The sequence below is a fragment of the Esox lucius genome, chromosome 19 (genome assembly GCF_011004845.1).
Source record: "Esox lucius isolate fEsoLuc1 chromosome 19, fEsoLuc1.pri, whole genome shotgun sequence".
NCBI classification, from domain to species: Eukaryota; Metazoa; Chordata; class Actinopteri; order Esociformes; family Esocidae; genus Esox; species Esox lucius.
The window spans coordinates 13,744,600-13,768,625 of record NC_047587.1 but is presented as its reverse complement, the minus strand read 5'-3'; the positions used below and the strand labels follow the sequence as shown (position 1 = coordinate 13,768,625).

Genomic DNA, 24,026 nt, shown 5'->3' with positions numbered 1-24,026 from the left:
AGAAGTACACAGTGTGTGTGTGTGTGTGTGTGTGTGTGTGTGTGTGTGTGCGCGTTTGTAGTTAATGCACATGGTTCAGAGACTTTGGGTCGGTCTCAGAGTCAATAAGTCACAGTACAGAGGCTGTCCTCTCCTCTACTCAGAACTAGTGTATCTCAGGCATCAGAGGTGTGTGCGTGATTCAATTCTATGACCAAAGGTCTTTACAAAAGTAGTAATACCTGCAGTTACATTTAGGTTTAGGCGTTACAGGTTAGGGATAGGCGTTAGAACTTGATTAAGTTTAGGCATAAAGGTTAGATTATGATGTTAGCGTTGGTTTGAAGGTTATGATGAAGGAACATGGATTTCTGATATAGAAAAGCTGAATGTGCTTTTTCTGTGGCCTTAAGACATGTATTATGGTGTTTCAAACATAGGTCAGTCGAACAAAAATTATCACAAAGGAATAAATCATTATAATTAGCATGATGATAATGAATAGATTTGACATATTAGTTTTACTCAATGCCTAAAGGCTTTATGGAGCCTTCATAACCTAGATTGGTGAGTGGATAGGGAAAATCTGAAATAATTTTTCTGTGTGTCTGTGTGCATCTTGTGCCTTTGAATGTGAGAATTTAGACCATCCAAACATTAGCGTCTATGCTGTCCCAAGGTTAGCATCTACTCCCTGTTCTGTTCTTTGTATCTGTCCAATAACACACACACGCACACCAAGTACAGTGCCGGCCAATAGTTTCAAGGAAGGGGATAAGAAAAGCTTGGGAAGAGGTTAAGAGAGGTAACTGCATATTTAGACAGCCTGAGGAGTGGAAACGCAGCCAGCCAGCAAATAACCAAATAAGCATCCATCAATCCCCTCATCTCTAACCCCTCTGGGTCAAGTGCACAGCTGAGAGCCTGCCATCGGGGCTGTGTGTCTCTCCGAGCCCCCTCCAGACTCGTCCTGGCCTGGGGAGAAGAGCGCGCCTGGAGCCCTGGAGGAGTGGGAGAGGGGAGGACCTGGGAAGGCTGTCCTCCTCAAGTCTATATGATGTTATTGTTATTTGGACAAACTGCGTCATCCTCAGGTTCACCTCTGACCTCAGGCGACCATCCCTCTCTCCTCATTACTCACCCTCCCCCTCCCAGAGGCCTACTGTATGTTTTTCACCCGGGACATTTCACACACATCCATCTCTCACTCCCGCTATCCCTCCCTCGCACTCCTGCTCTCTCTCGCTCTGTTTTTGTTCAAAATTTGGTTAGGTTTATTGTCTATTTTTCTCTTTTGTAATTACTTATCTGTTACTTGCATTTACCCTATTATATTTAATAGGATTAGAAATGGTCCACTTCTATAGGGCCCTGGATAGAAATAGTCCACAACTATATGGGTCCTGGATAGAAATAGTCCACTACAATATGGGCCCTGGATAGAAATAGTCCACTATTAGAGGACAACAAGATACCATTTAGGTGCAGGCCTGGTGGTAATGTGATGGAGGAACCATAAGGCAGACTTGTTCAACTAGCTGGTTGAGGACGTTAGCCCTTTAAGAGAGCCTGATGATGCTGAGAGAGAGAGAAACTCCCAGGCCTGATTAATTAAAAGGGCCATTCAGCAGCTGCCAGTGTGTGGCGGAGAGACTCCGCCGTCAGGCTGTGACGTACGCTGCCATGATGAGCCCCGACCAAGAAACTCTCAATCTCCATCTCGCCTGTCCCTCATTCTCTGAGTGTGTAAGTTGAGAAATGCTGCCAAAGTTATCCGAAGGTCCTTCTTCATATATTGACCCATACTCGTTAGCAAGATGGGATAATCCCCATCCACAAAGAATAGAGAAAAGCTCTGAAAAGGTGCGGGCTTGAACAGGACAGTGGGACTGTATCTGCTGTAGTGGGGAGTTTGGGGTTATAGAAACTCTGCGTGAGTCGAGAACAGGCACTGATAACAGTGTGGTTTCCCCGGGGACGGGCATCCACCTGCTGTGTCTGCTGGTTTCCTTGCCACTGTGCTGTCACCGTGGCAACATCCCGGGCAACCCTCATTCGTAGCCGCCCCGAACCGACCGGTCCCTGTCCACAGGCAAAGCCCAGAGCCTCATGGCACGGTCGGCCTGCCCGGATGTGGTGTCAGGTGGGTCGTGGTGAGCCACAGTGTCTTCCACGTAGTAGACCACGGGCCGGCTGTCCCTAACACACTTGTGTTGTCCACATACATTTTCATCCAGTTTTGAAACTAGCCCCCTGTGGGAAGCCAACACATAACCCAGGCTTTTCAATAACCGCACATGCCCAAACCCCAAGTGTGTGTGTGTGAGAGAGAGGGAGTTCGGGGATGTGGTTGTTAAAAAAACCCATATAAAATTAGATCACATTCAGATTGGTGAGTAGAGGTGCAAAGACAAGTGTCTGGAGAGAGTGTTGGTCTCTCTTTCCTTCTCTTTCTCTGTCCCTCCTCCGCCTGTTCTCAAACCAGTTTCCATGAACGTCTCAGCCATTCCCTGAAGTCAGGAGAATCATTTCAGATATGCTCGTGCGTAAGAGAAGTTCTTCACATGTGAGCTCATTCTCAACCCTATAAATAGACTTAAAATAAAAAACATGAAAACTCTGACACAAGAGTTTATACCAGCGACTATTTTTGACAATTCTAGTTATTTTTCTCTCCTACTCCCCACTGGCAGTGTTTGTCTGTGTGAATTCCAGACTTCACAACTGTGTTCCTGGAAATTTTTGTGTGTTGATCAAAGGTTTCTACTAAGAAAACTGGGCCAACTGTACAAACAAAACTCATGATGGTCTGACTGTATTTTCTAAGGCCTAGATGATTCTTAGTCCAGTCCCATAATCTATTTGTGCCATACTGCCAACTTGTGTAGAATGAAACAGGATTTCATCACCTCAGTAGTCTGAAACAGGATTTCATCACCTCAGTAGTCTGATACAGGATGTCATCACCTCAGTAGTCTGATACAGGATGTCATCATCTCAAGTAGTCTGAAACAGGATTTCATCACCTCAGTAGTCTGATACAGGATGTCATCATCTCAGTAGTCTGATACAGGATGTCATCATCTCAAGTAGTCTGAAACAGGATGTCATCACCTCAGTAGTCTGAGATATGATGACATCAAGTCAGTAGTTGACCAATTATGACATCCCCTCAGTACTCCTGACATCCCCTCAGTACACCTGATGACTTCGCTTCAGTAGTCTGAAACAGGATGACATCACCTCAGTGGTCTGAGATATGATGACATCAGCTGAGTAGTTTAAGATATGATGACATCAGCTGAGTAGTTTAAGATATGATGACATCAGCTGAGTAGTCTGAAAAAGACCAGACCAAATTAAACTAGCTGGTTTTAGAATGTTGTGTTGTATCAACAAGACGAGAAACAGTTGTGATGTTTTTAGTGTAACAGACACTTTGCAATGTTATGATGAAACTTAGTTGGAAGCTGGTGTTGTAGAAAATGAGTATCATATCAGGAACTGGGTACACATTGTGACTCCATAGTTTGCTGCGTAGCTGAACATGAATGGTCTATGATTGGCTAAATCCCACTGACAACATAAGAAAAAGTAAACCGTTCAGAGCACTTGTATATAAATTGGCCTATTTGGACTGGACTTAATTGACAAGTTTTTTACAGAAAAACAAGAAAAGTAACAAGGCAAGCCTAGTTCAGCCAGCCCGGGATTAGAAGGAATGAATGTTGTTGCTCTCGCTGGATTCGAGCCTGGATCTCCTGTGTGACAGGCTGTCTTCATCCACTACACCACTAAGCTATACGTATGCAGTGTTCTGCATTGTTAAACCAATTAGTCGAAACTCCACGGTTCTCGAAACTAGTTCCCTACATTAGCAAACATCCAAACCAACAACAGGTATAACAGGGTTGACACACTACATTCAGCGCGTTAAATTAGAAAGAGATTACTGCATGGACCGATTGGGGTATACTACCTCGTCATAAAATTGCGTCTCGACATTAGATAATTTTGTTAGCATTAACATCACGCCAAGTTTGAATATTTCGCTAGACACCATTAAGCATTGTGTTAAACTGTCTAACGTTTCTTATTAAGTTTACTTCCACCTCAAATAGCATCTATAAACTGAATGGCTTTTGCCACTGGCCGTTTTAACAGCTTATTAACCAGTAATAGGCTTACTAGTACTCCTTGGAATATTCATAAGCAATTTCTAGCGATTCTGAAGATGAACTTTACACTGCCAAAGCTATTTCATTTTCATGTTTTTTCTTTCATTCGTGAATGACTTTGACTATAACTATCAATATAAGTGACGATAACTGACTTTTTCGTCAAGTGAAAAGACGAAACCCATCCTCTTATACAGCACAAGGGGTTGTGATCTATATCAACTTAAAAAGCATGCACAGATGCGTACCACCAGAAATAGTTGCAATATAACCGTAAACCGTTTTATTTTAGGCTTACTATATAACGTAGCTACTGAAGCTTGAAGCTAGCGTGGTTTTTGTCTATCCTGAACAAATCCTAATCCATAATTTGTTTTGAAGAATTGAGCAATTGCTAGCGAAACTGTAGATGAACTCTACACTGCCAAAGCTATTTCATTTCATTGCACAAGAATGTTTGTTTTTCTTTCATTCGTGAATGACATTGATACAAAAACTATCCAAATAAGTGACGATAACTGACTTTTTGGAGAGCATGATGCTTGGCTATGATAAGTATTTTAAGGAAACTGTTTGAAGATATAATAACCCTGCATCCCTCCATCACACAACCACTGTTCCTGTTTACGCAATCCCAAAACAGCCCATTATACACTACTGGTCAAAGGTTTGAGGTCACTATGAAATGTCCTTGTTTTTGAAAGAAAAGCACATATATTGTCCATTTTAAATAACATAAAATTGATCAGAAATACAGTGTAGACATTGTTAATGTTGTAAATGACTATTGTAGCTGGAAACATCTTCTTTGTAATGGAATATCTACATAGGCGTACAGAGGCCCATTATCAGAAACCATCCCTCCTGTGTTCCTATGGTTGTGTTTGCTAAACCAGGTTTATCATTTTAAAACGGCTAATTGAGTATTAGACAACCCTTTTGACTGTTTTAAAATTAGGTGTCCTTACCCATTTCCCAAAAACATTTGAAACCGTACCTTTTTTTAATGAGTCTCTAAAATAATATGTATACATTGCCTTTCACTTTTGCTCTGATGTCAATTATAGCATGTTATTGTCAGCCTCGAGTTCCAATTTAGATTCTTATCGGAGTCCACAAATGCTATTTTCAACCTTATATGGGTCTGAGTGTGAGATGCGACCGTCACAACTCAGCTCATGCGTCTGAGCCTTAAAATGATCTCTGTGGGATATGAACCCCAGACCCTATTGACACAGTCGTGTACATAGGGCTGAGATCCACCACAGACCTCAAACGGATGCAGCCGTTTTGGCTTTTCTTTCAGTTTCTGGCACCTTGGAATGGGAACTATGTGATAGGGATTCTTCTAGCATTAACCCCTGGAACAGATATTCAGGGATCTTCTGAGTTCTCTGTCCTTTGTCTGTGTTCTGGAATGCCATGGTTAGTTTACTGACAGACGGCGGAACGGGGAAAGGGTCCCATTCCAAAATAGAACAGTTATTTCTTCACTCACTTAGTTATGCCTATTTCCACTTCAATCTGTCTCTGGCTATCTTCTCCATTCTGCCCTGCCATGTATTTGAATCACTTTAATCAACTGTCAGTGGCAGCTTTTCAGCCATAAATGGTACAATCCACCATTTTGTCTTTTTTCTCCTCTTCTGTCCTTGAAAAAAAATTGTATTCTGTCTGGATTTTGTTCTCCCTCAGTATTATGATCTAATGAGTATTATGACGTGTTTTTGTGCTGTTATTACTCTTAAGAATATTGCATTCTTTCTGAAATGCATTACCTGTAGAAAAGGGCCATAACATTGTGTTTGGTTAACAGTGTTCTAATTGTTCTCTCAGGTGACAGCCAGGAGGAAAGAGGGATCTGGGAAGGTTAAGGTTCTGCTCCACTGGACTCCTGAGGACATGTGAGTATTGTGGAAGATCTAGGATTCGGACTCAAACTGCCTTTCACTCTCTCTGTCTCTCTGTCTCGGTTCAGCTAACACTACACGTGTGAATGAATGGGAAATAACCATTCTTGTATTTATATAATTTATGTTAAAAAGGTTTGTAAAAAAAATAAGAAGGGTATAATAACCCGGAAGAGAACCAGGCCAGGCTCATTCAGCCAACCGGCAATTCAAACCCGGGTCTCCCACATGAGTGGCTGTGTCTTTAACCACTACGCCACGGTGCTAAATATTTACTCACTGTTGGTATAGCATCTCGACATCAGATAATTCTGGCTCGCATTAACACCACGCCAAGTTTGAATATTTCGCCACACACCATTAAGCATTGTTTTAAACTGACTAACGTTTCTTATTTAGTTTACCTCCACCAAAAATAGCATCTATGAACTGTATGGCTTTTGCCACTGGCCGTTTTAACAGCTTATTAGCCAGTAATAGGCTTACTAGTATCTATTAACTTACTACTCGGAAGTGTCATAAGAATTGAGCAATTTCTAGCGAGACTGAAGATGAATTACGCTGTTTCATTTCATGGCACAAAAACATTAGTTTTTCTTTCATTTGTGAATGTCATTGATACAATAAATATCAATATTGGTGACGATAACTGTCTTTTTCGTCAAGTAACCCATACTCTTTTACTGCCCAAGGGTTTTTGATCTAGCCTATATTACCCCAAAAAGCATGCACGTATGCTTACTTCGAAAATCCACCAGAAATAGTCGGAATTTAACCGTAAACACTTTTATTTTAGGCTTACTATAAATGCAGCTACTGAAGGTTGTAGCCAACAAAGTCTTTGTGTATGCGGAACAAATCCTAATGCACGATTTGATTTGACTGTGATGAGATTCAAACGCGGGACCTATTGTTTGCAGTGGTCTCTGACCACTATGCTATTTAACAAGGGTCAGTCAGTCACTCACTCAAAGTGAAAAAATATGAAATACCAGAAAATAAAATTCTAAATAAACATACAATTTTAAAATTGTATCTCTCTGAATGAGGCCAACTGTCTGTCTGTCTACCATGACTGGCTCTCTCTGTCTGTCTGTCTGTCTCTCTCTCTCTGTTTGTCTGTCTGTCTCTCTCTCTCTGTCTGCCATGATTGTCTATCTCTCTCTCTTTCTGACATGACTGTCTGTCTGTCTGCCATGACTGTCTCTGTCTATCTCTCTCTTTCTGCCATGACTGTCTATCTCTCTCTCTGTCTGCCATGACTGTCTCTGTCTGTCTGTCTCTCTCTTTACCTGACTGCCTGTCTCACTGTCTCTCTGTGTCCGTGCCTGACTCTTAGTCTGAGTGGAAGGTTTGGAAGTTGTTGTTCATCGTTATTCAGCCAGGACAGGCCTCTTTCTTTCCTATGTGTCCCCATGTGAAACATTAATCACAGACAGTATGTAACTTAAAGGACTGTAACATACAGTCACCAGCCTGTGTGTTGGTTGCTAACAGGGTTACGCGTCTATTTTCCATCCTCCGTAACCCCTCACCATTTCGGGCCCTCGTCCTCACCGGGCTCCTGGCTCTAAATCTGTCCAGAGTGCTACTCCTGCTGGTGCTAATATTTGTCATGGACCGGTAGACACAGACACCGTTCCTGTGTTGGAAAGTAAGAAGTAGACTCCAATGCCCAGTCTCTCCCCCGCGTGGTCCGCACCCAAAGAGAAACGGAGTCCCCTATCAGTCATTGGCGTCACTCAGTGGTCAGGCAATGGGACGGCTAGTGGGGGCGCAGCTGGCCGTGCTGAAGCCTCCCTCTGCCCGGCTGCTCTGCCCGGCTGCTCTGCCCGGCTGCTCTGCCCATGGGTCACCCTGCCTCGGCTGCATGGAGAGAAGGGAATTTCCACTCACTGTTTTGCTCTGTTATTTTGTTGATAGAACACAGCGCTGGCCCAGAAGCAGCCTATACAGCAGGACTGATCAATGCTGTTTATTGCGCGGCGCTGTGTTGTTTGTGAGATCCAGGTCCACTTGAAGAAACAAAGCAGTGATTCACAGCATTGCTAGGACTGCAGCCTGAGGGAGGTGAGATGTGTCCCCTCACTACCTCAACGGCCATGCCTTCACCCTGACCCTGACCTCACTACCTCTATGGCCCTGCCTTCACCCTGACCCTGACCTCACTACCTCTATGGCCCTGCCTTCACCCTGACCCTGACCTCACTACCTCTATGGCCCTGCCTTCACCCTGACCTCACTACCTCTATGGCCCTGCCTTCACCCTGACCTCACTACCTCTATGGCCCTGCCTTCACCCTGACCTCACTACCTCTATGGCCCTGCCTTCACCCTGACCTCACTACCTCTACAGCCCTGCCTTCACCCTGACCTCACTACCTCTATGGCCCTGCCTTCACCCTGACCTCACTACCTCTATGGCCCTGCCTTCACCCTGACCTCACTACCTCTATGGCCCTGCCTTCACCCTGACCTCACTACCTCTACAGCCCTGCCTTCACCCTGACCTCACTACCTCTATGGCCCTGCCTTCACCCTGACCATCAGACCATCAGAGAGAGAGTTGAAGGGAGGGAGTGAAGCGATGTAGCCAGGCAACGAGATAGTGAGATGATGTGAGACAGAGGAGAGGTGGAAGGAGACAGGGAGCTGATAGTGATGAATAGAGGTTAAATGTACTAGCAGACACAGGGACTGGAGGGGCAGGAAGGGAGAGGAGGATGGAGTGGGATGAAGATGGAAGGAGAGGCGGGATGGAGATGGAAGGAGAGGCGGGATGGAGATGGAAGGAGCGATGGGATGGAGACAGAAGGAGAGATGAGGGGTGATGGAGAGGGGAGAAGGAGATAGGAGAGGAGGAGGGTTGGAGGGTAAGAGGCCGTATGATGTAATATGAAGTAGATTGTAACTGACAGTTTCCCATGATTATACAGCATCCACCATCTTCACTCCCTCCCCCATCCATTTCTTATCCCCCCACCCCCCACCCCCCCAACCCGTGTTTGGGAGCTGAGCCATGTGCAGAGAGAGAGATGGAGAGATGGGGAAACAGTAATGGAGAACTGGAGAAGGGAGAAAACGAAGAGGTGGAGCGGAACGACCGAAAAGCTCCAGCCATGAATCGTAATCACAGACCCGGAGGGGGAGGAGGGAGGCGTGTCTGTGGTGGACGGAAGAGGAAAGCGAGCGACCCATTTACTCTGCAGGAGAATGACTGTTTCTGTGTGGACTCACATCCGCAGAGCAGTAACAGACGAGTGCTGTGACACATCATTATTATTATTATTATTCACTGTTGGTCTGTCGGTCTGACTTCCTACTACCTATAGAGGAAGAGAAAATATCAATTACTGGGAGTCTCATTAATGGCTTAGAAGTGCTGGACTCAACAGCATAATTTTGCCCATATAAATATAGTGTATGTTGTATATTTTACATTTGCAATTTTTTACAGCAGGTTTGGAATATGCTGACCAGCAGATCCAGTTCATTTAAATATTGAGCTTGAAAAGATCAATATTCTGGTGGCCAAAGTTAATATTTAACAACCAGTGTTTAGTCTTCTCATCATCACTGAAATCTGCCGGCCCTTTAGCCAAATGCTACATATTCCCCTTCTGTGATTAGTCCCCTGACTTTAACATCCAGACCGGATTGCGGGTTCATACTGAGCGGGAGTGACCCCTGTCCCCAACCTTTTGACCCCTGCCCTATCCCTAGCCATTGTATCCCTATGCTAACCCCAGCCCTGTAACCCCTTCCCTGTGACCCCTGTCCTATCCCCTGATCGATGACTTCAGTCCTATGGTCTCTGCCCCAGCCGTATGCACTGGTGAACCTCTGAGAGGGTGAGTGATGTGTAGCAGTAGTGCGGTGGGAGCTCCATGTTGCCTTGAAATAGGCCAATTAAATGGCCTCCCATTGCTTTCCCCTATCCAATCATCTGGCATCTCCCAGGTTGTGTTTCCTTTGGACAGGGCCTGTGTCTTGGTGGCCAGCAATGTGACTGTTCTACATTCATGTTTATTAACAGCCGAGCTAGCTAATCATTCACATCCTGGGACTTGTTAACAAACCAACCCCATCTGGATTCAAGTGGAACTCTGATTTACATGGCTGTACTCCGAAGCTGAACGAACAACCCTGCTGTTGTAGCCCAACCATCATTATAGGATTAAGATACAGAAAGAAAGGGGAAGCGGGAGAGCTGGAGACAGGAGGGAGAGGAAAAAGGAAAGAGAGGGAGGAAGAGACAGAGATGAGAGGAGTGAGAAAAAGCGAGAAGGAGAGGAGAACAATTGGGTGGGAGCGAATTTGGGGTTCTGTTGTAGTTGCCTGGGTTATCATTGTAGAACCTGGGGGAGGACAGAATAGATTACTGACCAGGGCTGATTGCTCCCTGGGCTGATCATGGTGTATGAGGACAGGCATAATGTTCTCTGAGCTGATCATGGTGTATGAGGACTGGCGTAATGTTCCCTGAGCTGATCATGGTGTATGAGGACAGACGTAATGTTCTCTGGACTGATCATGGTGTATGAGGACAGGCATAATGTTCTCTGGACTGATCATGGTGTATGAGGACAGGCGTAATGTTCTCTGATCTGATCAAGTTGTTTGAGGACAGGTGTAATGTTCCCTGAGCTGATCATGGTGTATGAGGACAGACGTAATGTTCTCTGGACTGATCATGGTTTATGAGGACAGGCATAATGTTCTCTGAGCTGATCATGGTGTATGAGGACTGGTGTAATGTTCCCTGAGCTGATCATGGTGTATGAGGACAGACGTAATGTTCTCTGGACTGATCATGGTGTATGAGGACAGGCATAATGTTCTCTGAGCTGATCATGGTGTATGAGGACAGGCGTAATGTTCTCCGGACTGATCATGGTGTATGAGGACAGGCGTAATGTTCTCTGATCTGATCATGTTGTTTGAGGACAGGTGTAATGTTCCCTGAGCTGATCATGGTGTATGAGGACAGACGTAATGTTCTCTGGACTGATCATGGTTTATGAGGACAGGCATAATGTTCTCTGAGCTGATAATGGTGTATGAGGACTGGTGTAATGTTCCCTGAGCTGATCATGGTGTATGAGGACAGGCATAATTTTCACTGAGCTGATCATGGTGTATGAGGGCTGGTGTAATGTTCTCTGAGCTGATCATGGTGTATGAGGACTGGTGTAATGTTCCCTGAGCTGATCATGGTGTATGAGGACGGGTGTAATGTTCTCCGGACTGATCATGGTGTATGAGGACAGGCGTAATGTTCTCTGATCTGATCATGTTGTTTGAGGACAGGTGTAATGTTCCCTGAGCTGATCATGGTGTATGAGGACAGGCATAATGTTCAATGAGCTGATCATGGTGTATGAGGACTGCCGTAATGTTCTCTGAGCTGATCATGGTGTATGAGGACTGGTGTAATATTCCCTGAGCTGATCATGGTGTATGAGGACGGGTGTAATGTTCTCCGGACTGATCATGGTGTATGAGGACAGGCGTAATGTTCTCTGATCTGATCATGTTGTTTGAGGACAGGTGTAATGTTCCCTGAGCTGATCATGGTGTATGAGGACAGGCATAATGTTCAATGAGCTGATCATGGTGTATGAGGACTGCCGTATTGTTCCCAGAGCTGATCATGGTGTATCAGGACAGGCGTAATGTTCTCCGGACTGATCATGGTGTATGAGGATAGGCGTAATGTTCTCTGAGCTGATCATGGTGTATGAGGACTGGCGTAATTTTCTCTGGACTGATCATGGTGTATGAGGACTGGTGTAATGTTCCCTAAGCTGATCATGGTGTATGAGGACAGGTGTAATGTACCCTGAGCTGATCATGGTGTATGAGGACAGGCATAATGTTCTCTGAGCTGATCATGGTGTATGAGGACTGGCGTAATGTTCCCAGAGCTGATCATGGTGTATGAGGACAGGCGTAATGTTCTCTGGACTGATCATGGTGTATGAGGACTGGTGTAATCTTCTCTGAGCTGATCATGGTGTATGAGGACTGGCGTAATGTTCCCTGAGCTGATCATGGTGTATGAGGACAGGTGTAATGTTCCCTGAGCTGATCATGGTGTATGAGGACAGGCATAATCTTCTCTGGACTGATCATGGTGTATGAGGACTGGTGTAATGTTCCCTAAGCTGATCATGGTGTATGAGGACAGGTGTAATGTACCCTGAGCTGATCATGGTGTATGAGGACAGGCATAATGTTCTCTGAGCTGATCATGGTGTATGAGGACTGGCGTAATGTTCCCAGAGCTGATCATGGTGTATGAGGACAGGCGTAATGTTCTCTGGACTGATCATGGTGTATGAGGACTGGTGTAATCTTCTCTGAGCTGATCATGGTGTATGAGGACTGGCGTAATGGTCCCTGAGCTGATCATGGTGTATGAGGACAGGTGTAATGTTCCCTGAGCTGATCATGGTGTATGAGGACAGGCATAATCTTCTCTGAGCTAATCATGGTATATGAGGACAGGTGTAATGTTCCCTGAGCTGACCATGGTGTATGAGGACAGGCGTAATCTTCTCTGAGCTGATCATTGTATATGAGGACAGGCGTAATGTTCTCAGATTGCCGGTGAAGGTGCATGAGGACATGTCTATTGGTCTCTGCTACCTGATCATGGCACTTAAGGACAGTCCTCTTTTCTTCCACTACTCGGCACTGTTACACTGTCAGACACTTTCTACTGTCATCCGTCAGTCCTCTAGGTTTTGGGAATGTTCTCCTTGCTCTCTAGTTCTCTCTTGCTCACCAACACACAGCTCAAGAGGCGAGGTCTCTCCCCAGAGACACTTCATTTGGAATATCATTTATGGGATGGTTCATAATAAACCTAATAATACGTTTTCACTTAGTGTCGACATGTGTGCGTTTTGACTATACTTCTGAGCACCTAAAGTACTTACAGGGACAGTAAACCGTGGAAAATGTGACTACGCGTTAACAGCTGGCTAGTCCTCACAGACCAAATAAATTATATTTTAGGACAAGGGGTTGCGGTTATGATTAGGATTAGGGTATTTGGGGAAAAGGTTAGGGTTAGGGCTAAGATGGGTTTTTGGGGTTTAGTGCTGGGAAAGTGATTTTTTTTAATGTTAAAGTTAGGGTTAGGAATTTATTTGTGATCAGTTGTTGGATCTGATTAGTTGTGTGCATGTGTGTGTGTGTGTGTGTGTGTGTGTGTGTGTGTATTCATAGATTTTAAAAGGATCTTGAAGAGCTACTCCAAAAATGTAAGTCACGACGATCGCCTTTAATGTTGTAAAAAGGATCTCGGGGGAAAAGGGCTGAAGAGAACATGGAGAGACAGAGAAAAGGAAGATTGAGTGAAGACATTAGACAGAGATAGAAAGAGACACACAGAGAGATGACAAGAAGCAGTCTCTCCACACAGCCTGTGTGTTTGGATTTGTGTCAGCAATGAGCAATGTACACACACACACACAATCCAGAGCCTTGGTAAAGTTGTTTTGAGCTATTAAAGTCTAATAGATGGGTCTCTCACAGCAGAGTGGTTCTGGGGGGCCCGGCATGTAGCAGAGATGGATCTTCCGTTTGTCCCCAGGATCCCACGGACGAGACTTAAGAACCAAAGGCCTTCATTGAAGCTGCAGGCAGGATTCAGTTGGCCCTCTCCGATTCATTGGTCATGTTGCAGCAGTGTTCCCTGGTGTGTGTTTAGACCTGCTGTCTGGTTAGCAGTAGGAGGCTGAGGTGGTGGTGTGGTTTTCTGTCTGGACACTGCAGCAGTGTCCTGCGTTATATTTCACTGGTTGATTTGTGTTTTATGAAGTTCAGATACAGTAGCGCTGAATCCAATAAGGGCCATTTAGGCTTCGATGGAGAGGGAGTGCATTTTATTGGCCAGAGGACATGGATGTTGCCAGTGGGAGGGTGGTGGTTTTGGCTCAGCGTTCCATCCCCCTCGCTCTTCTTGTTTTAACCCCACCTCTTGAAACACACTGCAATATCCACACGAAGACAGGTCCTGGTTCACATCGGCAGTAGTGTACAACTTTGCTGTTCATTAACTTTCTCTTTCTTTTTCTTGCTCTCTCGCCCGCTGTCTGTCCCTTTCATATTTTCTCTTTCTTTGTCACTTTCAGTCTCCTTTTCTCTTCGTCTTTCCTCTTCTTTCTTCTGTGTCGGCTCGCTATCCATCCAGTGAAATTATAAGGGGCTTTGTTACCATGGGGAACCTGTTTACGTGGTAAAGTGAGAAGAAATAAAAGCAATTAGTCATTAATAGTGACCGGTCGGTCTCTCTGCTCGTCTCTCTCTCTCTGGTGGACGTGTGTGTGTGTGTGTGACGGGGCTGGGTATCTGCTTGTCTCTCTCTCTCTGGTGGACGTGTGTGTGTGTGTGTGTGTGCGTGCGTGCGTGCGTGCGTGCGTGCGTGCGCGCGTGTGCGCGTGTGCGTGTGTGTGTGTGTGTGTGACGGGGCTGGGTATCTCTGGGGGCTCCTGCAATGACGCACATGGTGACGGTGGGGAATGCAGGGGGTGGAGAGTGGAGGAGGCAGGAGGGAGGAGGACAAGGAGGGAGGGAGGGAGGGAGGAGACAGGAGGAGGAGGGTGCAGTCGAGTCGTGTAGCTCTTTGTTTCAGTTTTCCTCTGCCCTCCTTTTCCCTCCTCTTCCTTTCTCTGTGATTAGTCTGTGACTCCAGTCTGTTGCAGTCCAGTCCACATGTCCGGTCAGTGGCCCGTCTGGTACTGTGGTTCTGTCTGGTCCTGTCTGGTACTGTGGTTCTGTCTGGTCCGGTCTCATCAGTGGTTCTGTCTGGTACTGTGGTTCTGTCTGGTCCGGTCTCATCAGTGGTTCTGTCTGGTACTGTGGTTCTGTCTGGTCCAGTCTGGTACCGTGGTTCTTTCCAGTCTGGTACCGAAAGAACCAGAACTGTGGGGGTGTGGTGTCCCCACCTCATTCCCAGTCGGTATCTACAGTGTGTTTCCCTTTAAGAGATGGACTGACTAGATTCACAAGAAAACTCTGTGACACACGCACTTCTTCTCTTCATTTTGCTGCCTTACTTCCTTTCTCTGTTTCTCCCTCCCTCCCTCTTTTGGTGTACAGGCTTTAACTTCATCTATGTAGATTTGATCATTGTGTGCATCTGAGGAACAGGAGGAGCCTGTGTTAACACACACACACACACACATTCATTCTCAGCCAACCAGGTTAACTCCCTGCGGTCAGGCTGTGGTGTTTATAGTAATGAACAGAGGAAGGTGCTAACGTGCTTTTGGCTCACAAGTTGCTTTGTTCATCTCCCTTTCTTTCTCAGTTGTTTTCTATTTCTATTTGCTTTGTTGGCACGCTGTTTTGGAACTTATTGCCAAAGTACCATGTTACAATGAAGCAAGTTATTAATGATTAAGTCTGGAGGGGTAGTCTCTCACTCTCCTTCATCATGCCGTGTACCGCATTGCCAAAGCGCTCCTAATAGGATTTGCAGTATTTCATTATCTGAGGTTTCTGAAAAAACATATTTTTGTTTTGTACTATTTTGTGCTATTTAGTAGGGTTTTGTAGTATTCAGTGTTATTTTGTAGTATTTAGTATGGTTTTGCAACATTTTGTAGTATTTACTAGTTTTGTGCTATTTTGTAGTATTTAGCATTATTTTGTATTGTATTTTGTGAATTTTGTGAGTGCAGCTTTGACTCTGGTACCGTATATCAACTTTGTAGTTGCGAAAAGATCAGCGAACCTGTAACTGTACACTGAGATTTGTATAAATCTCAAGATCTATTTACAATCACCCTAACCCTAAATTTTTCAGAATATATGTTACAACACTCACAATAAGTTTCTTGATATTTGCAATTATGCAACTCACTCTGATGATCAAGAAGTAGTGTGTGTGGTTATGTCAGTAAAGTCTGGCCCAACCTGTGACAAAATGATTAGTAGTTGTAAATCTCAGTCTGTGGTTGTACGTTTGGCTGTTCAGGCAGAGAAACCCACAAGGCCTCTGGTTAGCAGGGCTTTTTTCTGGCCAGTTATATGGAGAGCACATCAAATTTTCCTCCAGCCAATCAGACTGGCAAGCGCGGTGTTTCAAATCTTTTTTAAACACAAAACTGATTATAACATTACAAGTTTGTAAATCTATTTTAATCTTTCTTCTTACCGCTTTCTCCACATTTCATTGTTTGTCTGACCATGTTCTGTGTGTGACCATGTGTCTGTGGATCTGGGTGTGTGTGACCATGTGTCTGTGGATCTGTGTGTGTGTGTGATCATGTGTCTCTGGATCTATGTGTGTGATCATGTGTCTCTGGATCTGTGTGTGTGATCATGTGTCTCTGGATCTGTGTGTGTGATCATGTGTCTCTGGATCTGTGTGTGTGATCATGTGTCTCTGGATCTGTGTGTGTGATCATGTGTCTCTGGATCTGTGTGTGTGATCATGTGTCTCTGGATCTGTGTGTGTGATCATGTGTCTCTGGATCTGTGTGTGTGATCATGTGTCTGTGGATCTGTGTGTGTGATCATGTGTCTCTGGATCTGTGTGTGTGATCATGTGTCTCTGGATCTGTGTGTGTGATCATGTGTCTGTGGATCTGTGTGTGTCCTACAGCCTGCCTGATGTGTGGGTGAATGAGACGGAGCGCTGTCAGCTGAAGACTAAAGTGGTTCATTTATCCCAGCTTCCGCAGGACACAGCCGTGCTTTTGGACCCCAACATCTACAGGTTTGTGTGTGTGTGTGTCCAATCTGTTTATCTATTCTTTGTCTATTCTTTGGCCTGGGCATTTTAAAGATCTCAGTTTGTCATTATCTTAGTATCCATTAACTTTGGTAGTTTGTATTTTAAACGGATCTGCTAACTTGTTTTGTACATGTAGGTTTTGACATTTAGAAATGACAACACTTGGGAAGACATCTGTTGTAACCTGGTTAACTTGTCTTCATTGATGACAACTGTTATTTGTAGTTTTGTCTGCTAGTAAAACCAAAGTGATGATTAAAGTCTCTTTTAAATAACTTTCTAATCTACCTTCTGAATGGTGATGATCTTTCTGGGCCCTGTGTCAGTTAAACTGCCTCGTAGTTTCCAGACTGGAGGTGCAGAGACCATGTCCTTCCAGACAAGAACACTGGCTCCTTGGTTTTACCGGGCTTGGAGACCATCATGGAAATGCAGGAAGCATTGCAATATTATTCCTTCCTATGTAGTGAGAATAGTTTGATTAATAGTCTGAATAACCAGTGATTAACATTTGTCTTCAGACATGTTGTTCTTCCACATCGCTTTGCAACTACTATATATTTTTTCTACCGACTGGGAGAATTTCCCTCCTGAAGGTACCTGAAGGTCTTTCTTTGATAGATATATTCTTCTTTCTATGGAGTCCCTCTAATATCATCCACTATATCCATATCACCATGGCCCATTTCAGGGAAACTCTATCCTTCAATAAGGTTAGGCCAGGTTGATGGGCCATGAAGTCATAGAGAGACTGAAGATGAATACTCAAACAAGAACGATGTGCCTGAAATGATGAGGTGTCACCATACAGGTGAAACGATGCATGCTGTTGTGCAGGCCAGGGCTGGATGATTTTAATGTGGGAGGGTCCAGTGCTGGATAATTTGTAATGGGGGAGGGGCCAGGGATGGAGGATTTTAATGTGGGAGGGTCCAGTGCTGGATAATTTGTAACGGGGGAGGGGCCAGGGATGGAGGATTTTAATGTGGGGGTGGCAGGGCTGGATTATTTTAAAGAGGGAGGGGCCAGGGCTGGATGGTTTTAATGAAGGAGGGCCAGGGCTGGATGATTTTAATGAGGGAGGGGCCAGGGATGGATAATTTGTAATGGGGGAGGAGCCAGGGATGGATGATTTTAATGTGGGAGGGTCCAGTGCTGGATAATTTGTAATGGGGGAGGGGCCAGGGATGGAGGATTTTAATGTGGGAGGGTCCAGTGCTGGATAATTTGTAACGGGGGAGGGGCCAGGGATGGAGGATTTTAATGTGGGGGTGGCAGGGCTGGATTATTTTAAAGAGGGAGGGGCCAGGGCTGGATGATTTTAATGAGGGAGGGGCCAGGGCTGGATGATTTCAATGAGGGAGGGGCCAGGGTTGGATGACTATAATGAGGGAGGGGCCAGGGCTGGATTACTTTAATGAGGGAGGGGCCAGGGCTTGGTGATGTGGCAGAGCTTCTGTACACACACTCTCAACTGTACACACACACACACACTTTACCGACCTATACCAAACTTTCACACACAGCCTTTGTTATGTCCCCTCAGAGCACTACCCCAGAAGAGGCTGAAGCGAAGGTAAGTGTTACATACCGGTAACGTCCAGAATAAAGGGGCCGTTTTCATATTTATGGAGGCAGTTACCTGGACATGTCACATGGCACTGACCTCACAGGCTGACATCACAGTGATGTGTACGTCACAAGCAATGGGTTTTATTTTGTGTTCCTCAGTCTCTAAAGGGGTCCTTCCCAGACAGATCACTACAGAAAGAAAGAACCCTGTTTCTTTGGAGGGGAGCCCCTTCATCTGTCGTTCCCTGAAAGGAAGGGAGAAGGAGGCGGGACTCTGTACAGTGGAGATATGCTAAATCCTATTTTGCTCCACTTCTCCTTTTTCCGGAAGAATGTTCATATATGTATTTTAACTGAAGCACTGCATCAGTCTGCAGTGACAAGTGGGTTAACCATTTAAATGTTATTTTCAAAAACGTTTATGTTTTTATACTGTAAGTACTAAACTTGAAAAGGTAAATGTGTAGGGGATTTTGACTGTATTACGTAATACAAATATTATTACTACTTAAGTGTAAATGTTGGGTAGCAACATACAACTGGGTATTGCAATTGTCGTATTATTGTGTAGAAACAGCTTTTCTTTGTAGAACATTGTCTTGTAAATATTTTTTTGCAGATTTGTAACTTATTTTTATACCACAGAAAAACAAATAGTGTAGTTTATCGTGAATGTATTTTATTTGTAAACATAAATGTGTAATTATACAGTAGCTATAGTGTCAAGGCGGTCACATTGAAATTATTTAGTTATGGCTGAAAGCCATGAGGCATGAGGGGGTCTGGAATATGGCCAATATACCACAGCTTTTAGCCGTGATATATTAGCCATATTCCACTGCAGTTGCAGCTTATTGCTTTAAAATAATGACAAATAAAAAAGGGGTGACGTGTTCTCCTCATCATCATCCATGTTTCATTCTTTTAAGCCTTAAATGTAAAACAAAGTTTTATGATATGAATTGGTCAAAGTAGATGATGCTGATATTGCTGACTATTCTACAGGCATTGTCTCACAGCCTCATGGCATTCCTCGCTGTTTCTCAGTAAGTTGTGTTTCCACATGACCGCCATACAGCTCACCTGATCAACCTCGATAGAAACACATGACCTCTAGCGCCAGGGGACTTGGTTCCGTTTGACCCCCTGACTGAAGCAGTGTTAAATAGAGCCCTGGATCTGAAGGCTAATTCGTGGGAGTGCTAATTCCTTACTTGTGTTATTGTAATAGGTGTTTTTTCATGCCTGCATCCCAAATGGCACCCTATTCCCTACACAGCACAGTGGTACTGGCAGTATGCAGCATTTGCAAGTAGTGGATAATGTAAGGAAGGGAGTGTTGTTTGGGATGCGGCGTGCGCGTGCGTGTGTGAGTATAATGCATTCTCATGAGCTCTTGTTGTCTTTTTCTCTTTATGTAGTTACTGTTGTGAGGGCTTTACATCTGTGATATGATGCAATAAAAACTAGACAAAAAAATGGTCCGCTGTTGCATATTGTCTGTGTTCGGAACGGGACAAGGTTGCGCTGTCCTCTGGGTGAGAGAGGGATGGGCAGAGGAGGGAGATGGAGGGAGGCAGGATATCTAATGGATCCCACCATATCTTCAATCCTGAGTGACTTGCAGTAGAAACTGGATACATTTGATTGTAACTATAGTAAACATTTTGGAACGTACCAGGAAAGTGGAATCATTTAAACAGACTTATGATTAGGAGGCCTTGATGATGCGAGACAGATAAGAAACATAGGCAGTCGTTAACATCCCTACTCGTATGATCAAAGTCATGTGATATTTTGCAACCATCTGCTTGGCGGAGGCAAAAGCTGTCCGTGGTGTTCTGGAGGTCTCCAGGGCAGGAGTACAAAGCCGACTCGGAACCCAAACCACAGCCCACGTCGTGGCGCTGCATCTGTTTACCGGCTGAAACAACCTACACCCGTCTGGAACCTCAGCCAGGGGAGTGGGACCACTCTGGCCAAGCTGTAGTAGATAATACACACTCAACGTGGAGAAGGAGCTCTGACAGGGACTCTTCGTTGTGGGCACCCAAGGTGGTGTATCTGGAGAGTCTTCATCCTGCAAAAAGCTGTAGTAATGTTATAAGAATCCAGGCATGCCTAGTTCGGCCCGACCGCAATAGAAAGTGTTGATCTTGATCACCCTCTCAAGATTTGAACCCAGGTCGCCCACATTAAAGGCTGTGTCATAAACCACTATACCATAGAGCTATATGTTAGCTGGTTGTCGGTATATATTAATATTTGTTAGATACCGAAAACCATTACTTTAAACTGAGAAATGTTTCTTATTAAGTTTACCTCCACCACAAATCGTATCTATGAACTGTATGACTTTTGCCACTGCCTGTTTTAAAAGCTTATTAGCCAGTAATATGTCGCTGGACACCATTAAGCATTGTGTTAAACAGAGTAAATGTTTCTTATTAAGTTTACCTCCACCACAAATAGCATCAATGAACTGTATGGCTTTTGCCACTGGCCATTGCAACAGCCATTCGTGAATGACATTGATACAATAACTACTGTATCAATATAGGTGACGATAACAGACGTTTTCGTCAAGTGAAAAGACAAGAGAATCATGCAATCAGCAAAGTTTTTGTCTATCCTGAACAAATCCTAAGACATTTAGGAAATCCACCAGAAATAATCCTCCAGCCAGCCAGAGACATTTGCTCTTCTAGGCTGGCTCCGCTTAAGCGGTCCGGCAAAAACAAAGTTTTTTCCCCACACCCACCCGCTGCCCGCAGTTCTTCCATAAAACACCTTCTGGTCCCAGAGGGTGACACCAGGGGCACTTGATTCAGGTGACAGAATGTGTCCAGGTGCTTGGAGGCGATCTAGCGCTTCAGTGGACACACCACAACAGCCAAGGGCCACAACGGTCACAGTCGATGTCGAACTTCACTGAAAGCATTTCGTCCAGTGATGTCGGAGCAGAAGGAGGGGCCTCCAATGATAAATGCACCCAGCTCCCTGTGGAGTCTGACTCACCATCAATCTCTGGGAGAGAGAAGCTGTGAGGAGTCCCATGTGGGATTCACAGACTGTGAAAGGTGGTGTTCTGTGAGCCTTTTAATACCTGTTGATGAACACGTCAAGGATGTGATGAACGCGTCAAGGATGTGATGAACGCGTCAAGGATGTGATGTACACGTCAAGGATGTGATGTACACGTCAAGGATGTGATGTACACGTCAAGGATGTGATGTACACGTCAAGGATGTGATGTACACGTCATGGATGTTATGTACATGTCAAGAGGATGCTCCGCGGACTAAGGCCATACTCTGACGTCGGCAGCAAAATCCTGGGCTTAAGCACGTCAACGAGACGAGACATTCGCATGCACTACATGGTCTATGCCCACAAATGTTCTGTAAAACCTACTTCCAGGTTTAACTGGAACACAGAGAATAATCCACTGTCTGATTAAAAGACACTGTTCTGCACACACAGACACTCTGTCACGCACACACAGACACTGTCACACAGACACAAAGGCATACAGTCGCTGTCCACTACTCAGCCCTGAATTATTCCCATATCTGCCTGATGTTACTGGTGGAGAGGCGCCAATTCATCCAGTGATGTCGGAGAGGAAGCAGGGGCTGAGAACAATGCTGGAGATGAAAGGTGATGCATCCATGTCAGAGCTTGTAATCTCGTCCTCTGTGTGTGTGTGTGTGTGTGTGTATACACTACTATACTTGAGGTTCAGATGTCCTCATTACTACAGTATCCCACAGTGAATTGTGACTAGTGAAAACATTTTGCCAGTCGTCACTTTTCTTAAGCTTTGAGATTACGTAAAGGTTATAATGGGGTTTTGGTGGTTCTGGTTAGGGTTTCTGAGGGTTTTGGTGGTTCTGGTTAGGGTTATAATGGGGTTTTGGTGGTTCTGGTTAAGGTTATAATGGTATTTTGGTGGTTCTGGTAAGGGTTATAACGGGTTTTTGGTGGTTTTGGTTAGGGTTATAACAGGATTTTGGTGGTTCTGGTTAGGGTTATAATGGGGTTTTGGTGGTTCTGGTTAGGGTTATAATGGGATTTTGGTGGTTCTGGTTAGGGGTTAGAAAAGACAGATTTCTTAATGGTTTTGCAGAAGGGTTCTGTTCCTATCAGGGTACCTTTTGAAAAACTATTTTTGAATTCCATGTATAACCCTTGCGGGATCCATTTTGTGTTGCTCTGCAAAAAAAAAGTGTTCTACATGGAACCAAAGTGAACACAGTCATAGATCAGGATAACAGCAGAAGTTAACCTGAACAAAAAGCAGCTTAAGCATGAGGAGAGATTACATCAGCACATCGGTAGCGGTGAGATGCTGCACGTATCAACACATCCTTACCAAACTCTTCTAGAACCTTCCAGTTCTACCTCGGAGGTCTACGTAGAGTTCCTTGTACTTCGTATGTCGTTTTTTGATCTGACATGCACTGTGGAGTGTGGGACCTTACAGGTGCTGGTCATAAAATTAGAATATCATCAAAAAGTTGATTTATTTCAGTAATTCCATTCAAGAAGTGAAACTTGTACATTATATTCATCCATTACACACAGACTGATATATTTCAAATGTTTATTTATTTGTATTTTGATGATTATAACTGACAACTAATGAAAATCCCAAATTCAGTATCTCAGAACATTAGAATATTACTTAAGACCAATACAAAAATTTTTTTTTTTGAAATGTTGGCCAACTGAAAAGTATGAACATGAAAAGTATGAGCATGTACAGCACTCAATACTTTGTTGGGGCTCCTTTTGCCTGAATTACTGCAGCAATGCGGTGTGGCATGGAGTCAATCAGTCTGTGGCACTGCTCAGGTGTTATGAGAGCCCAGGTTGCTCTGATAGTGGCCTTCAGCTCTTCTGTATTGTTGGGTCTGGCATATCGCATCTTCCTCTTCACAATACCCCATAGATTTTCTATAGGGTTAAGGTCAGGCGAGTTTGCTGGCCAATTAAGAACAGGGATGCCATGGTCCTTAAACCAGGTACTGGTAGCTTTGGCACTATGTGCAGGTGCCAAGTCCTATTGAAAATGAAATCTGCATCTCCATAAAGTTGGTCAGCAGCAAGAAGCATGAAGTGCTCTAAAACTTCCTGGTAGACGACTGCGTTGACCTTGGACCTCAGAAAACACAGTGGACCAACACCAGCAGATGACATGGCACCCCAAACCATCACTGACTGTGGAAACTTTACACGTGGATTCTGTGCCTCTCCTCTCGTCCTTCAGACTCTGGGACCTTGATTTCCAAAGGAAATGCAAAATGTACTTTCATCAGAGAACATAACTCAGCAGCGGTCCAGTCCTTTTTGTCTTTAGCCCAGGCAAGACGTTTCTGACGCTGTGTCTTGTTCATGAGTGACTTGACACAAGGAATGCGACAGCTGAAACCCATGTCTTACATACGTCTGTGCGTGGTGGTTCTTGAAGCACTGACTCCAGCTGCAGTCCACTCTTTGTGAATCTCCCTCACATTTTTGAATGGATTTTGTTTCACAATCCTCTCCAGGGTGTGGTTATCCCTATTGCTTGTACACTTTTTTCTACCACATCTTTTCCTTCCCTTTGCCTCTCTATTAATGTGCTTGGAC

General features: G+C 44.5%; 1 protein-coding gene across 5 annotated transcripts in view; it reads left to right on the top strand.

The window, feature by feature from the left end:
• Positions 1-19,876, top strand: part of LOC105028895 (zinc finger protein aebp2) — a 28,591-nt gene extending 8,715 nt beyond the window's left edge. For 2 of the 5 annotated variants that reach the window (XM_034288282.1, XM_034288281.1), the window contains exons 6-9: positions 5,994-6,061; positions 16,689-16,802; positions 18,367-18,396; positions 18,552-19,876. In XM_034288282.1, coding sequence (XP_034144173.1) covers positions 5,994-6,061; positions 16,689-16,802; positions 18,367-18,396; positions 18,552-18,558 — 219 coding nt within the window. In that variant the 3' untranslated portion in view covers positions 18,559-19,876. Of the gene's footprint in view, positions 1-5,993; positions 6,062-16,688; positions 18,397-18,551 lie in introns of all 5 variants that reach the window. The other 3 variants (XR_004574798.1, XR_004574797.1, XR_004574799.1) reach the window with 2 other exon arrangements.
• The last annotated feature ends 4,150 nt before the right edge of the window (positions 19,877-24,026 follow it).